We start from the raw sequence: 17,782 nt of genomic DNA on the forward strand, positions 1-17,782 counted from the left end.
CAGGACTTGTTAACGCGTTTCACAGGATTTCATGCTTAATCATAACAAAGAAAACAACAGAAGTGCTGTCTTATATAGGTATAAGTTAATAAAGAACACCTGTCCTAATCAGCACTCCTGAATCCTGAGGGTACGCCTACTAATACATTGTAACAAGACATATAAAACCATTGTATCAAAAGTGAAGTGGAATAAAAAGATAAACAAAGAAAGAGAAAAAGAAAAAGAATAATGGATAAAAATAATTGTGAAAAAATAATTATGAAAAAATTATAAATGAAAAATAGAATAACAAACACAGATAAAAGTGAGTAAATATCCCAAGAAGATATGGGCTAAGAAGCCACATTTGTAAATAATCAAAATTTAAATATAAATATATGCAAAAAACGCATACAAAAATGCATAAAAAAAAGCATGTCTACTTTCGATAAAATACAAAAAAAAAAACACAAAACACTATGTTTATGTTGCTACCAATTTCCATAAATCTGTACAATGCACTAAGAAGCACATCTTAAAGTTTTTTAAATTTATCTACACTCCCCACTGACGCCACCAACTGTGGAAGGGAGTTTTTCTTCTTTACCTCCTTAACAGTAAAGAACCTCTATGTAGTTTAAGATTGAACTGCTTCTCATCCAACTCCATTGTGTGGTAGCTTGTTTTCTTTGAGACAGTAAGCTAAACAGTTTTCTCCAAATTATACAGTCATTGCTTAAAGGATAAGTTTACCTTTGGAACATGTTACATGTTCCACCATTTTTAGGGTGGAACATGTAACATGTTCCCATAGCTGTAGCCATGCCCACCACCACCTCCCTCTGACAGATAATACTGGGAGAAGTTTCCCCGAACTATATGTCAGATTTAAAAACAGCGCAGCTGTGCGGGGAACGGTCCACCTGGCCACGTCACTCATTCACAGAGTTCTATGAATGAGTGCCTACAAGTCCCGACAGCCTTAGAGGCTGTGGGCTTGTAGTTTTTAATGAAATACCATGGCACTGTGAAACACCGTGGTAGTTCATTGAAGCTTCCTGTCAGTATATCTGGTTGCTTGTACATCTCGTACAGCAAGCAGATATTCTGACAGGTCTGCAGGAGACCTGCATGGCATCAGCAATCTACTGATCGCTGGTGCAATGCTTTCCAGGCTCCTTTGGACGAAAATAATAAATACACATTTTTTACTTGTAACAAAATGTGCATTTATTATTTTTGTCCAAAAGGTGAACTTATCTTTTAAAGAATTATAAATTATGATCCTTTTCCCACTTATGTACCTATTCTCCAGGGAGAACAGGTTTCATTTTTGTAGTTGTTCTTCATAACTGAGGTCCTCCAGCCCCCTATTAGTTTGATTGCCTGTATTCTCTCCAGTTTAATGGCATAATTCCTAAAGACTGATAACCAAAACTGTGGCTGAACCAGAGTTTTAATGTGGCTGAACCAGAGTTTTAATGTGGCTGAGGCAGTAAAGTGGTAGAATTATCGCTTAATCTCTTGAATAATAACCCTTTTAACCAATCAGCTCCCAGTGCTCATCTCTGCACTATAGAGATGAAAATGAAAAAAGAATTTTGGTTAAAGGAGAACAGGGAATTACTTGTTTTCATACATATGTTTTTCATACATAAGCCCCAAAAATATTAAATTAGATTGGCTTGTAAAATAATAAAGCAAGGTGTGTTTAAAACAAATGCATTACATGTGAAAAGCAATAATGAAATTGAAAATCAGATTTTTTTGTGTCTAATTTAGAAACTTTTTCATACAATTACTCTTTTTTTTTTGGTGAAAGATTAATGCTGAAGGTAAGCTGTCAAGATTATTGCACACATTACAGGCATCTCTGTCAGTGTCTTTATTTGGCTTATCTGTGACTTAAACATTCATATAGTCATTTTCTATTTATGAAAATTCCTTTGTAATGAGTTTTCCAAGCTTTTACTTTTCAACCACAGTGCCTAATTTAATGTCTTTTTGGCATTATACAATATGCCATATAAGGGGCTGATTAAGTTTGAATGTTCCGCAGAGCAAAATCAGATTTCAAGAAAACACAAATATTGTCTGCTTGTTAGCTCAGTGACATTTGCTGAACCAAAAAGAAATCCCTTATAACAGCACAAAGACAACAACATTTCTGGGAAGGCTGTCCACAAAGTTTAGGAGTGTGTCTATGGGAATGTTTGACCATTCTTCCAGAAGCACATTTATGAGGTCAGGCACTGATGTCAGATGACAAGGCCTGGCTCGCAGTCTCTGCTCTAATTCATCCCAAAGGTGTTCTATCAGGTTGAGGTCAGGACTCTGTGCAGGCCAGTCAAGTTGCTCCACCCCAAATTTGCTCATCCATGTCTCTATGGACCTTGCTTTGTGCACTGACGCGCAGTCATGTTGGAACATGAAGGGGCCATCCGCAAACTGTTCCCACAAAGTTGGGAGCATGAAATTGCCTAAAATGTCTTGGTACACTGACGCCTTAAGAGTTCCATTCACTGGAACTAGGACCAAGCCTAACCACTGAAAAACAACCCCACACCATCCTCCCTTCACCAAACTTTATACTTGGCACAGTGCAGTCAGGCAAGTACCATTCTCCTGGCAAACGCCAAACCCAGACATGCCCATCAAATTGCCAGAGAAGTGTGATTTGTCACTGCAGAGAACACATCTCCACTGCTCTAGAGTCCATTGTCGGTGTGCTTTACACTACTGCACCCAACACTTTGCATTGCACTTGGTGATGTAAGGCTTGGATGCAGCTGCTCGGCTATGGAAACCCATTCCTTGAAGCTCTCTATGCACTGTTGTGCTAATCTGAAGGCCACACAAAGTTTGGAGGTCTTTAGCTATTGACTCTGCAGACAGTTGGTGACTTCTGCGCACTGTGCGCTTCAGGATGCACTGACCCCACTCTGTTATTTTACGTGGCCTACCACTTTGTGGCTGAGTTGCTGTTGTTCCCAGTTGCTTACACTTTGTTATAATACCACTAACAGTTGACCGTGGAATATTTAGTAGCAAGGAAATTTCACGGATGGACTTATTGCACAGGTGGCAAACTATCATGGCACCACGCTTGAATTCACTGAGCTCCCCATTCTTTCACAAATGTTTGTAGAAGCAATCTGCATGCTTAGGTGTTTCATTGTATACACCTGTGGCCGAGGCTTGTTCTGAGTGGAACCTGTCCTGTTAAACCGTTGTATGGTCTTGGCCACCGTGCTGCAGCTCAGTTTCAGGGTCTTGGAAATCTTCTTATATCCTAGGCCGTCTTTATGTAGAGCCATAATTCTTTTTTTCAGATCCTCAGAGGGTTCTTTGCCATGAGGTGCCATATTGAACTTCCAGTGACCAGTATGAGAGTGAGAGCGATAACACCAAATTTAACACACTTGCTCCCCATTCACACCTGAGACCTTGTAACACTAACGAGTCACATGACACCAGGGAGGGAAAATGGATAATTGGGCCCAATTTGGACATTTTCCCTTTGGCATATACTGACTTTTGTTGCCAGCAGTTTAGACATTAATGGCTGTGTGTTGAGTTATTTTGAGGGGATAGCAAATTTACACTGTTGTACAACACTTTATTGAAGATAAAAGGTAGGAACACTCACATGTATGAGGTAAAAGTAATGCATGGTATAATGGTATGGTGTAACATCGGACTGGAGAGTGTAGTCATCCTTGCTTGAAAAGGAGCGCACTTCTGCCTTTCCCGGCCAGCGCATGCTCTGAAACATGTCGCAGTGCACCTTGGGATACTGACGTCATCACGCTCACGCCGCTGCTGCATTCCACCCGGCTCAGAGTGAGGATGTGCGCACTGGCAGCCACCTCAGCTGTCTCCCCTCCAGGAACCACGCTGCTCCAGCGGCACACTGAGACCTTGTACCGATGACAGCTCAGTTACATCGATGACTACACTCCCCTGTCCGATGTTACACCATACCATTATACCATGCATTACTTTTACCTCATACATGTGAGTGTTCCTACCTTTTATCTTCAATAAAGTGTTATGCTGCACTTAGAGGCGCTTCTTCTCCTTCTCTCATCCTAACAGAGTCTGCTACAGCACTTCTGGGAGCTTGCCCTTTGTGCCATACGGGCCCCCCACCACAGTCACCCTATCATTACCCACCACCAGGTCTATCCAGGACTTGGTACAGTTCTTGCGCTGATTACCTCTCTTCATTACCACCACCTCACACCAGGATAGATCAGGACTTGCGCTGATCACCTCCCTTCATTTTCTTTACACTGTTGTACAAGCTGTACACTCATTACTTAAGGAGCAGGGCCCTCGATCCCCTCATGTTTTGCATTGTATTGTTATTGTTCTGTCACATGTTCTGTCCCCTTTTGTAATGTACAGTGCTGAGCGAACTATTGGCGCTTTATAAATACTGTATAATAATAATAATAATTGTAGCAAACTGTCATTTCTTCAGTGTTGTCACTTGAAAAGATATAATAAGATATTTACAAAAATGTGAGGGGTGTGCTCACTTCTGTGATATACTGTGTGTATATATATATATATATATTAATATTGCATAAAAAGTAAAACAGGACAAAAATTTGGTGAAAAAAAATGAGTTTTAATTAGTGAACTGCTGCATGTCTAAGTGCTCGTTTGTGGTGACAATATCACTACACAGTAATAGTTTCCAAAGTTGGTAAAGCAGAACCTAATGTTCCCTATTACAGTAGGGACATTTCTCTTCACCTTGTTGCTGGTTAAGTAAAGCTCATATTAAAAGGTGGCAAAATAATTACCAACAACCAGAATGGGTGAGAGGCAGTCAGCTTCTTTCTTGCCCCTTAGGTTAGATCAGTGTTTCTCAACCTTTTTTCCATTCAGGGCACCCTTGAAAAGTATTTTCAGTTTCGAGGCACCCCTGTCCAAGGCTTGGTTGACGTTACTGCGTGCAGAACGCATGCAAAATTGTGCTCGTTCATGACACGCAGACAAATTCTCTGCTCTTTGGGGGTGCCTTTGTTAATGGTACTCCACACATTGGCAAACATGAGGTGTTTTGGTGTGGCACAGTTTAAAAAAAAGGGTCAGGGACTTCTTTCCCTGCATTTCTGTGGATAGGGCAGCCCACTAAAATGAATGGGCTGTGCTACACGCAGCATTTAGCCACACAAGGGATTGTTCACATGTGCGGTTGGGGGTGGTAAAAGCTGGTTGAGCTGTTCTTACAATCCCCAATTGCTCCCCTTTAGCTGCAGAGGCAGCAGCTGGAAGTGTACACATGATATTGCCATGGCTGGAAGTATACCGCCAGGTGAATGGACTACACTGCAACCACCATGCAACTGTGTGCATTACACGGCGTTGTGGTGTGGCGATGCTGCATTTATGAGGTCAAAACAGGTGGTGAGGAGGCAACACATTGGCTCTTTAGCACCTGTCAAATGCCTCTGAAAAGCATTCTGAGCATGGACTGCTTTTCAGAGGAGCAGCAGTCAATATTGCTATTATGAACAAGCCCTAAAAAAGCAGTTCTGATAGTACAGGAATAGAGGGTCAGGATTAAAAGTGATGTGAATACACACATACATATAAACAAACACACATGTCAACACACATACAGACACATGTACACACACATACATACAGACAAACACATGTATACACACATACACACACATATACATGTAAACACAGACACACTCTCAAACACATGGACACATGTATAAACACACAAGGACACTTGTACACACACAGACACATGTACACACCACACATACAGACACTCATACATGTACACACAAACATACATACACACAAGGACACATGTATACACACACAAGCATACCTTTATACACACACACACATACAGACAGACACATGTACATGCAACACACATACACACTCACATGTTTACACGTGTTTCATAATAAACCACAGGTAACACTCACAAAAAACACGGGTGCCCTGTGCTGCACCCACACTGTAGCCAAACTGCAGCATACAAAATAAAAAGAAGTGCAGCACATTTAGAAAAAAAAATATATTGTATATATATATATATATATATGTATATCTTGAAAACCAATCACCAAATTTGCAATCATCATGTCTGCTACTATCACAAATAGTTTGTACCTGCCACAGCTCATATGCAGCGCACAGATGAAAAGGCTTCTTCCTGTGTATTTTTCTACCCTCTCACACGCCAGCATGTACTGCCGACAGAAGAGCGCTGTCCACCACTGCAGATAGAGCAGACCGCTAGCTGCATGCACTCCCAGAAAGCCACGTGGGACGTGATGACATCATCAGTTGGCAGGACGCGGGCGGATTGCCTGCAGATCTTCCTGAGTGCCGATGACATCTGTATGTGCTATTTACTCAGCGGACTGGCACCGCTATAAAAAAAATACAGTACTGGGGGTGAGAACAATCCATGTGGCATGGATTGGGGATATTTTGGCAATTTTCCTGCGGCACCCCTGGGGACTCTTTGCGGCACCCCGGTTGAGAAACACTGGGTTAGATAATGATCTGTATGTCACAGAAGGATGGACTGACTGCCTCTTTAGTTCCACTTTAAAACTAACATTTTGAGACACCACAGAACAAAAAATCTTGGAATGAGCTGAAAGAGTTGTGATAATACTGTAGATGTTGTTTTATATCTAATGGATTTTATTATATATTCAAACAATAACATATCTTTATGGACTCCAACCTGAAAACAAGAATGACTATGCATTAGCTCTGCTCCAACAGTGTGATTACAATGTGAATCTATTATTAATATCAGTACTTTGTTACTATTCGTAACAATAGACAGTTTGGAGAATTCCAATTTACAAATATTTACACAAAAATGTACAGGATGATGTAGAATGTATTACTAGTGTTTTACAGTAGCTAGACAGTTTTTACTGTACATATATCTAATATAAAGTTACGGATACATATTAAGAATCACTTTATTTTGCACAAACTAAATAATCTTGGAAAAATAGCACAATATACTCAAAATATGAAGGTTTTATTTGATTTACATGTGACCCGAAATATGATATACTATTATATGACACATACATAAAAATACTACTTTCCTGTTAATGAATATTTACAAGCCTTTGCTTATGTGTGTCAAAATCCATGGTTAGTATATAGTGACATATTACTACAGTCTGACTAGGGTACCTTGTTAACACAAACCTCAGTACATAAAGTGAAAATTCCAGATTATATAAAGTTACTGCTTAATTTTCTCCTTTCATTCTCCTTTAAGTAAAATAAGTATCGCATATTCAATATTGCTATCATATATATGTATATATACTCTTTAATAAAGCTATATTAATATAAAGAACTCCAAACATCATAAGACATATAAAAATAACTAATGTGTGATTATGTGTATTTAATCTATATATATATATATGTGTATATGTTATGGATATTATTATACAAATCATTTTGATGTTAAGGGGCATTCGCAATACCAAAGATCTTTGGTAACCTGGTTGACGCCTGATCAGCTATATCACCATGAGAAGGGGCTACATACATGTCTTACAGGGGGCCTTCACCCTAAAACTGACCTCCTTTTGCCCTGCCTTCTCTTTTCTCCCTCTGGTTAAACTGAATATTTTTTTGTATTTATTTATTTTTAACATTTATTGTGCTGCAAAAGAGCACTTCCGCAATTCACCACTAGGTGAGAATGACATCTGGGCCCCACCCTGCCATCCACCTGGATTCTACACATGTGCAGATATGCTGCAGGGCTTGGGGTCCCCCATAGATCTGCACACGTGCAAGGTTTCCCTGAATATGTGCAAAGATGAGCAACTGGCAAAACTTCCCCTACGCATACACAGGCTTGCTGAAAACCCGACAACCTGGCCAATGTTTGATGGAAAAAATGTTGTTAGGTGTATCCCAGAAATGGCATGCAGTCAGTATTTTAAAAAAAGTGTTTGTTGGCTCTCTAAAACCCAATAATTAAAGTCCAAATAAATTTCATTTTAAATCAGCTAAACATAATCCAGATGCATCAAAACAAAAGCTGTGCTTAAGTCTTACAGTTCATTTTCTTTGGAAAGCAACCACTGCTTGCTTGCTGCAGAGAAGGACACTTGCTTTCTGGGTGGAAGCAGTGGTCGCTCTGTGGAGGTCCAACACAACCACTGCTGCTCTGCAATTCGGAGAGCCCATGCTCCCTGCTGATTGGAGAGCTATAGCTATGATGCAGCAGGGTGTGTGTCAGACCTCTTCAGAGACACCATTTATTTCACATAGAGAGAGAGGATCTTTTTCTACAGCATACTGGCAGGGGACAGGTCATAGCTGCTTTTAAAGAAGGTAAACTATAGCACTTAATGCAGTATTTGTTTTTAGAATGTATTTAGCTGATTAACCGCTTCCTGACTGCCCTATAGTAGAAATACTGCTACAGGGCACAACGGGTTTGCAAAATCACGTATATATACGCGATTTTGCATTTCCAGGTAGGAGGCGTGCGCGTCCTACCCTTGCTGCCATTCCTGCCCATGGCTGTTAATCACAGAGTCCTGGACAGTGATTACTCACGGGCGCCGGGTGATTTACAAAGATCTCTGATGGGGAGGAGAACTGTTTTGTTTACTAACAGTTCTCCTCCTTGTCAGCTTGGGCCCACTGCTTTGGATGGCTGTGCACAGCACAGCCATCCAAAGCAGTGTGATTACAGTGAAGCACACTGACACCACCCCCTAGTAAAACACTCCCAGCACACAGTTAACCCTTTGATCGCCCTTCAAGTTAACCCCTTCCTGCCCAATGCCATTAGTACAGTATCAGTGCTTTTTTTTAGCACTGATCACTGTAATGTTGTCACCGGGGATGTCAGTGACACCAAGTCTGTTCCCCCCAGTGTCAGAATGTCCACCGCAGTCCCGTTATAAGTCACTGATTGCTGCCATTACTAGTAACAATGAAACAAATTCCCAAAATTTATGAAAAAATTAGATTTTTTAAAATTATTTTACTGGACATGTTTATTAACACAAAGTCAAAAATATTGTTTTTTTTTCTCAAAATTGTTGGTATTTTTTTTTATAGTGCAGAAAATAAAAAACGCACAAGCGATCAAATACCACCGAAAGAAAGCTCTATTTGTGGGGAAAAAAGGATGTAAATTTAATTTGAGTGCAGCGTTGCATGACTGCGCAACTGCCAAAGTAACGTAGCGCCGTAATGCAAAAAATGGCCTGGCCAGGAAGGGGGGGAGGGGAATCCTCAGGAGGGCAAGTGGTTAAACTAACAGTTTAGTTGCGATTTAACTTCAACCATAACACATATCATATATGCATGTCCACTTATAACTATATTAAATAAAGACTACAAATAATTAGTTAACTTTACTTAAACATTGCTTAGTGAAACATTATACACATTTTTACAAGCTTTATTATTACTTAGCATACAAATAATGTGTTGCCTCCAGGGCAAAGAACAGCATACATCAACAAAATATTCACAATAAACACAGCTTCAAATCAATATATATAACAAAAAAATCTAAATCAGTTCCCCAGTGGGTTGGCATAGCTGACATAAAATTGTGGTCAGACAGAACCGTTGTCCTCTGTGTACAATACTTGGTCGTTTTCCTGGACTCATAATTCTCCAAAATCTGAATATTTATTCCTAGAAAAATGGGTGAGCGATAAACATGATCAATAAAAGGCATTCACTATATCAATATAACTGTAATTCCTCAGCCACTTTGCAAAAAAAAAAAGAAACACATTTTTGGTTCTGCTTCTAAGTACTGCCTTATTGTTTTTCACAATCTCCATGCCAAATCGAGAATGAAGACATATCCGAGCATTCCATTCTACTACCCCCATTACCCCATTACTTGCTAGCCTCTACTCTACTCACTTGTTAGTGATAATCTTTTCCTAATTGCAATGTCTATGTCCAAAATATAGATATTCAATACCAAAAAAAAAACAAAAAACAATCACATCTCTTACTTACTGATCTTACTTCTTTTACAACTAAACTTTAGTAACTGATATGGGGGTTGGTTTACTAAAGGCAAAAAGACTGTTCACTTTGCATGAGAAATTGCACTTTGCAATCACATTTTCCCAAGAGCTTTGTTCAGGAAGTGAAGCTTTGCTGACTTCCAACATCCAATCGTATGTAAAAAATCCTGTTGTTTTTTTTTTTTTATTTTTCTTGCACGTAATTGGTTATTCTTTGCAAATTGAAATTTCACAGCATTCACTAAGCCAAGGGTGCTAAACCTGTGGCCCATGGGCCAAATGTGGCCCTCAGAGCCCTCTGATGTGGCTCTCGACCTCAAATCAGGGAAGCGCACTTCTATTATATCCTGTAGGTTTGGTTCACTTTCGGAGGTCAGGAGTTTTGGTGCACTTTCAGAAAGTGCATGACACCAGAGGATATAATAGAAGTCTTTAACAAAGCACAAATAACCTGCAGGAAAGCCCCAGGTGCACAGTGTGAAAGCAGCCTTATAGGGGGCTCAGGATAGTAAGAGCTTGTTTACATTCGTGGTTTGGGGGCGGTAAAAGCACAGATTAGTTGAACCAATCCTCTCCATTTTCCTCCTGCAACTGCTGACAGTCAGATTCTCATACTCTCTGTCCCGCTGGCATTCAGCGGCTGCAGGAGGAAAATGTTCATTATATTATTCAAAACAAAAAATGTGAAATTCTGAACTATTTAATTGCATTGTGGTCCACAACTGGTTACCAAATCTCTTAAGTGGCCCTCACTCTTGAAAAGGCTAAGCACCCCTGCACTAAGCTGTGTGGAAAATTCCCTTACAAAATCCAACTTCCCTTGCAAAGTGAACGGTCTAGTTGCCTTTAGTAAATCAACCCTATGGATTACAGCACTCCAAACATCACTGCCAAATGTTTTTTTGATTTTGTATTGAGCAGGGAATAGTTAAAGCTTCCTGGGTTTTTACTGCCATCTATGTCACTATTAGTCATATTTCCCATCATATCCTGTCTAGTTAGGAAGTAATGTGAAATGTCTCCTATAGGGACATAATTTGTTTTGAAGGTTTACAATTACTAACATTTTTTTTAATTGCTTTCTGTGCTTTGCTTAATTGACTATTGCTCCTATCATTTCTTGCACAGGTGGCACAAGGACAGGAAGTAAGAAAAAAATATTTTAAGGGAGACAGGAGACAAAAATTTTAAAAAAACTTGACAAATTCTAACTCTTCCCTACTCTATCTAAAACGTAAACAAGTAAAAAATTATAATGCTACCTTATCTATAGCAAAACCTCATATGCATCTTTACTACTTTTTTGCTGTGTTTGCAGTGCATTTTTTACAGGACATGTGACTCAAAAACTGCACCAAAAATGCAACGCAGGTGTGTTTTTGATACGTTTTCAGAGCATTTTCCATTGATTTCAATGGGGAGGTGCCTTTTTAGTGCGTTTTTTACCACACCAACCCTGCAACAAAAATGCAGCAAGCAGGATTTCAAAAATGTGTTTTTCTTCTGCTTTTTTTTAAACAAAAGCGGAAAAAAAACAGATCAGAGTAAAAGTAGCCTAACCCGTGGCAGAATGAGCAGTCAATATGCTCACTGACTGACTATAGTCCCTATTGAAAGAAATCTTGTGTTGTACATATAGTTATAAGAAAAATAAAAGATATTAAGAAATCTCCATGATATCATATAAAGATCTACAGTGCATCTTCTGGTTGTCAATATAAACACTACTTGTATGTGTGGGGCTGAAAAGAGCACATCTTAATATTTAGACATATGAGTCACAGTCAATGACTTACAACCCCAAATTATATCACACTTGAAATATGTAAAATGTTTAGAAAAGTGCAGTCTTACACACATATCAGTCATACCTTTACATCTGTGGTCTTCCTGGATAAAAACCAGACTTGCATTGGGTCTGTTTTGCCCTTCATGCTAATCGGGCCTCTGTACTGTAAGTGGAACTGAGGATCAGCATTTTCAGGGCTCATAAGACACCTGTAAAATGAAGATACAAATATTTCAAAGTAAGTGTAAAAATGATCAGTGGGAATTACACACCAAAGGCCTCATGCACTGGAATAGGCGATTCCTTAAACACTACATCCCTTGTTCATAGCATAACATGGACAAGCTTGGGATTTTGGAAGGTACCATTGTAAAACTGCCAACATCTGAAACCGATAATAAATAATATAAGGGGCTAGTATATATCTGTATATGTACAATAATCCTGCATACATAAGATAGTACATTTACATTTGTATTCCCATTCTACATAAAACATTTTCCATAAAACTATGTGAACAACTTTGTGATAAAACATGTATTTTGCAAATATCACTGATTCCCCCATTTGTGTGTTACTCTATATACCACCACCTTGTTAATTGCATTAAAGATACAGCAGCTTGAACTGTTTAAAAGAGGGACAGTAATGCAGGCCATAGATGGGTCGAAAATCGGCCGATTTTTCGGCCGAAAATAAAATCGGCCGATTTTCGGATCGTTAGTGGGCGATTTGGTCGGCCGATTTTCGGTATTTTGGCCGTTTTTTTTTTTCGGTAAAGTTGGAAAAAAATCGGCCGATTTTGCCGATCGGCCGATTTTCGCGGCAATTAGTGGGCGAATCGGCCGATTTTTTACCGATAAAAAAACTGCGCATGAGCAGTGACCTGCAAGAGGAAGACAAAAAGAAGAAAAAGAAGAAGAGGAAGAGGATGAAGAAGAAGAGGATGAGGATGAAGAAGAAGAGGATGAGGATGAAGAAGAAGAGGATGAGGATGATGATGAAGAAGAAGAAGAGGATGAAGAAGAAGAAGAGGATGAGGATGATGATGAAGAAGAGGATGAGGATGAAGAAGAGGATGAGGATGAAGAAGAAGAAGAGGATGAGGATGATGAAGAAGAAGAAGAAGAAGAGGATGAGGAAGAAGATGAGGATGAGGATGAAGAAGAAGAGGATGAGGATGAAGAAGAAGAAGAAGAAGAGGAAGAAGAGGAGGATGAAGAAGAAGAGGAGGAGGATGAAGAAGAAGAGGATGAGGATGAAGAAGAAGAAGAAGAGGATGAGGATGAAGAAGAAGAAGAGGATGAGGATGAAGAAAAAGAAGAAGAGGAGGATGATGAAGAAGAAGAGGATGATGATGATGATGATGATGAAGAAGAAGAAGAGGATGAGGATGAAGAAGAGGATGAGGATGAAAAAGAAAAAGAGGATGAGGATGAAGAAGAAGAGGATGAGGATGAAGAGGAAGATGAGGATGAGGATGAAGAAGAGGATGCGGATGAAAAAGAGGATGAGGATGAAGAAGAAGAAGAAGAAGAAGAGGATGAGGATGAAGAAGAAGAAGAAGAGGATGAGGATGAAGAAGAAGAAGAAGAAGAAGAGGATGAGGATGAAGAAGAAGAAGAAGAAGAAGAAGAAGAAGAAGAAGAAGTAGGATGAAAATAAGAATAATTCCAGTCCAGCAAAAAGTGTCTCTGCAGAGAGCTCCGCTATTTCTGACAGTTCTCTGACAGTTCCTTGACATTTACAGTGGTTGAAACATTGTATCTATTTGTTTCCGAATAAAAACATCTGTATCCTAAATGGAAATAAATAGATACAATGTTTCAACCGCTGTAAATGTCAAGGAACTGTCAGAAATAGCAGAGCTCTCTTCAGGGACACTTTTTGCTGGCTGTAGAAGGGATGAAAATCGGCCGATTTTTTTTACCATTGATGGCAACGTCGGCCGCTTGAACGACCGAATTTTCGTTTTTTAAAAGAAAAATCTGCCGTTTTTCTCCCCATCTATGGCCTGCATTAAGCACAAGTTCAATCACCAAGATTCCCATGCAGGGCCATAATTACTTGTTGATTGCCCTGGTGCACCTGGACATCACAGATTGCAATACAAATAAATAAGAATCATTAAGGACTGTCACCTATACCCAATCAACATGGAACATTCTAAGATAAATCAGTCATTATGTTCAATTAGTGCCCTCATTTTAGGGGGTGGGTATGCTATATGCTTCTATATCCTTCTTTAAGCTACACAATCCACAGATATATAGGTTAAAATATCTAAAGTGCAATATCAACCTCAGAGCAAGAGTTCTCCTTTTAAGCAGCCCAGTCAACAGTTGTTTATACGAGAACATCCCGAAAGCAACATTCACATCAGAGCCCAAGAGTCTCACCCTGTCCTTAGCATGGCAAAGGAAACAGGGACACCAGTGGTCCCATAATAGGAGCAGTAAGAAACCGGCTGTGAAGTTGGAAGGCTTCACTGCCGGTTTCCTTTACCTAAGATGCTGGTGCCTGCATCCGAAACCAATGGAAGAACATTGCTGAAGGACATCGCTGGATCCCTGGACAGGTAAACTTCCTTGTATTAAAAGCAAGCAGCTGCAGTATTTGTAGCTGCTGATTTTTCATTTTTGGGAGGAGACTGAAGCGCCTCTTTAATGTATTTCATTCTATAGTTCACTGGTCTCTCCGTTCGCTTTTGGAATATTTTGTTCACAGTCTAAACATTAATTTATTAATGACTCACAGAGTTATTAAGGAGCACAGATCCTCACAACCCTAAATCTTTTAACACATGTTTATGATCTTTATTAGATCCCTAGGACTGGATTTTATTAACAAAAATCCCTGGGCACTGAAATCATCCACTGGACGCCAGCCTTTTATTAATGCACACGTAGACAAATAGTTTAGAATTGTTCTATCCTGACTTAATTGCCCATAATATCTCAGTCATGCTTTGGAAAGTACAAACATTATGTGACCAGCCATTTAGGTTAATAAGCTGAGCCATTTCACTGGGCATACATTTATTACATGGAGGAATTTTGCACTTCTCTGTTGTCTTATCCTTGGCTAATCTCTCCTATAAAGTGCCAGTAAATCATATTTGATATGCCTGGTATCTAGTTACATGTGTCTCTGTGTATTTTCCGGCTACAGCAGAAGCAATATAAATCTTTATCTATGGGAGATTACTGTGCTGAAATGTTAGGCTTTTATAAAAAAAAAAACTACTTCTTCTCACCAAGATCTTCGGGCTTAAGGAATATATAAACGGAAGGGAAATGCAATACAATTGGCATATTAAAAGGAAATGATGTATGTCTGCAATATGAAAGATTAAAAGCTAGAGAAAGAAACCTGAATTTTATTATGAATGTATGTTCATGGTAACAAAACAGTCAGAGGCAAGGATACCTTCGAATTCCATTGTATTATGCACATATAGGCTCCCAATGTATGCTGTCACAAATTGCAGTAAAGCTTATTTTGAATGCTTTCTTTAAGGGAGTCTTACCTAGCTATCACTGTTACCTGTACTGTTTTGCCAAATGGTTAAACAACCTCATGCTCTGAGCCATTTGACAACTCTGTTGATATATGGAACGCTAATCGTATTCTATTAGTATAATGACAATATGTTTGATAACAAACTACAATATTTCAGAAAGGGCTTCATCCATAATGCTCGGTGAGAGTCTTGTTTCAGACTGCAACTACTCCTGGTTCTTTAGATGCTAAGGTAATAGTGCCACAATGACTACAATCATGGAAGGAAGAACTAAACAACAGTAGAGTGTGAGAATAATGTATATAGAACCTCTAATTAATGTATTTCTAGAAAGTTGAAGTTATCATATGTATATGGAGGTCTTCAATGTGTGTGTTTTTTTCTTCCTATTTTGGGTTGAAGTGGATGGATTTGTGTCTTTGTTTTTCAACTAGATTAAATATGTATGTATAGTACAAAATGTATACAGGAGAGGTTTTTGTAGTTAGATAAAAATCCCATCTGTATCTCAAAAACCCACCAAAAAAATCAAACAAAAAGGTACTCAGAAAACAAGGAGGAAACAGCTGTGACTCAAAGAAAACAAGGAGGAAACAGCTGTGACTCAAAAAGAAACATTTAATGGGACAAAGTATACAACCTATGGGATTCTCTAATAAAGGCCAAAAACAAAACAAAAACCCCCCACTTGTACCACAATTACAAAAAACAAAGAAAAAACTTACCAGAATTTCAATGACTGTACCCTTCTACCCCGGCCCCCAAGTAAAAACCTTTAAAACCTTTTTAAAATATAAACTGCCATATTTAATGGAAAGAGCCAATAAAGGTTCCTATAGCTATAACAAAAGGATGCTCAAAAAGGCTCTTAATGATTAATGGAATAAATACTGGCAGTCCCAGGTTACAAACATGATAAGAGTCTGTAGGTTTGTTCTTAAGTTGAATTTGTATGTAAGTTCGAACAAGTAAATTTTTCAAGTGTGGCCCCGCCCAAAAAAATATTTTTGAGTTTTTTGGATAGCATAGGGAAATGTTTGTAATGTTTGTTTTTCTGTGTGCCCCTGTTTAGAAGATTTCACTTCACTTTCTGTCCCTGTGACAATTGGATTTTGAAAATTTTGGGCTGTCGTGGAAACAAGGATTGATGATAAACCTTCAGTGGATACACCTTTCTCCCATGATACCTCTTACAGTAGTGAATTTCCCTTCCTAGGTGTGGATATCCTCTCACTTTTTGTTTCTCTCTCCCTCCTTTTGTAAGTACGAGTCGTTCATAACTCAAATGTTCTTAACTCGGGGACTGCCTGTATGCTATATCCAGTCTAGAGAGTGAAACGTTATATATGCTATACGCTGTGGTCATAAAGTTAGGAGACCATTATGGGCTAAAAAATGCCCCAATTAATCCGTACCCAACTCAAGGGAAACATAAAAAAATAAGCCACAGCCTATCAACCCCTTTCATTAGTACCTTTCTTACTGAAATACAATAATATAACTAACATAGTCAAAGTAAATTGTAAATATAAACCTGAAGTCTTATACTATTATCCCATTGAACTGTATAGTAAGAATCTCATTAAACTGACAACCTGCACCAAGGGCTTCCAAGAAAGGTATGCAAAAATAGCACTTTTATTTATACAGTACATTGTTAAGCAACCACTTAAAAAAAAGCTCCACTATCCAATAAATAGCAGTGATGTTTCAAACTCTTCAAGCAGCTTTTTTTTTTCAAGAATGAAGTACCACAGGATATACAGTATGTGAAAATGGAAACAAGCTAGATTCTCCATTTAATGGCCATCTATTGTTGGGTCAGATGACAGATAACGTCTTCTTAGGAATAAAAGGGATTTGTCTGTGCATATGCAAAAGACTACAGTAGCAACTGTGTGGTTCCCCATGGGCAACACAGCATGGATCTGCCAGGATCATGCACAAGTGAGTATAAGAGTTTGGTGGGGGGTGTAATGGGAGTCATTAAAAGGATATCTGTACAAAAGTACAGTTATCCTTGAAAGTACTGAAAAGTATTAAATATTTTCTTTATGCTTTGAAAAATTTCATAGCTGTTCATTTCGAAAATAAAGGCATATGTCCATGGTATTCGAACAATAAACTGGTCTTACCGGTATGTATATTCAGAGACATTGATCTTCCCTTTCTCCCCTGTTGTCTCTGTTCTGCTGGTCAAATTAACAGTATTTCCAAACAGGCAGTAGCGTGGCATTCTCTGACCAATAACCCCTGTCACCACTTCTCCAGTGTGTAAACCAATTGTGATCTGGAGGGGAGAAAAGAAATGCAAAACAAGTGGTGTTTTATTTATTCAATAAATAAAAAGGTTTATTTATAATTTTTCACATTTGCACTTTGCTTATTTGTTGATGATTATATGATTTATATGACCGCTTCTTTCTATTGTAATTATGGTTA

General features: G+C 38.8%; 1 protein-coding gene across 1 annotated transcript in view; it reads right to left on the reverse strand.

The window, feature by feature from the left end:
• Positions 1-6,657: 6,657 nt before the first annotated feature.
• Positions 6,658-17,782, reverse strand: part of GUCY1B1 (guanylate cyclase 1 soluble subunit beta 1) — a 72,301-nt gene continuing 61,176 nt past the window's right edge. The window contains exons 12-14 of the mRNA XM_089670418.1: positions 17,476-17,630; positions 11,900-12,026; positions 6,658-9,681 (exon numbers count right to left, since the gene is read on the reverse strand). Of these exons, the coding sequence (XP_089526544.1) occupies positions 9,676-9,681; positions 11,900-12,026; positions 17,476-17,630 (288 nt within the window). The 3' untranslated portion in view covers positions 6,658-9,675. The remainder of the gene's footprint in view (positions 9,682-11,899; positions 12,027-17,475; positions 17,631-17,782) is intronic.

The sequence above is a fragment of the Staurois parvus genome, unplaced genomic scaffold (genome assembly GCF_062004578.1).
Source record: "Staurois parvus isolate SC_StPar_1 unplaced genomic scaffold, SC_StPar_1.0 ptg000090l, whole genome shotgun sequence".
Classification (NCBI taxonomy): Eukaryota; Metazoa; Chordata; class Amphibia; order Anura; family Ranidae; genus Staurois; species Staurois parvus.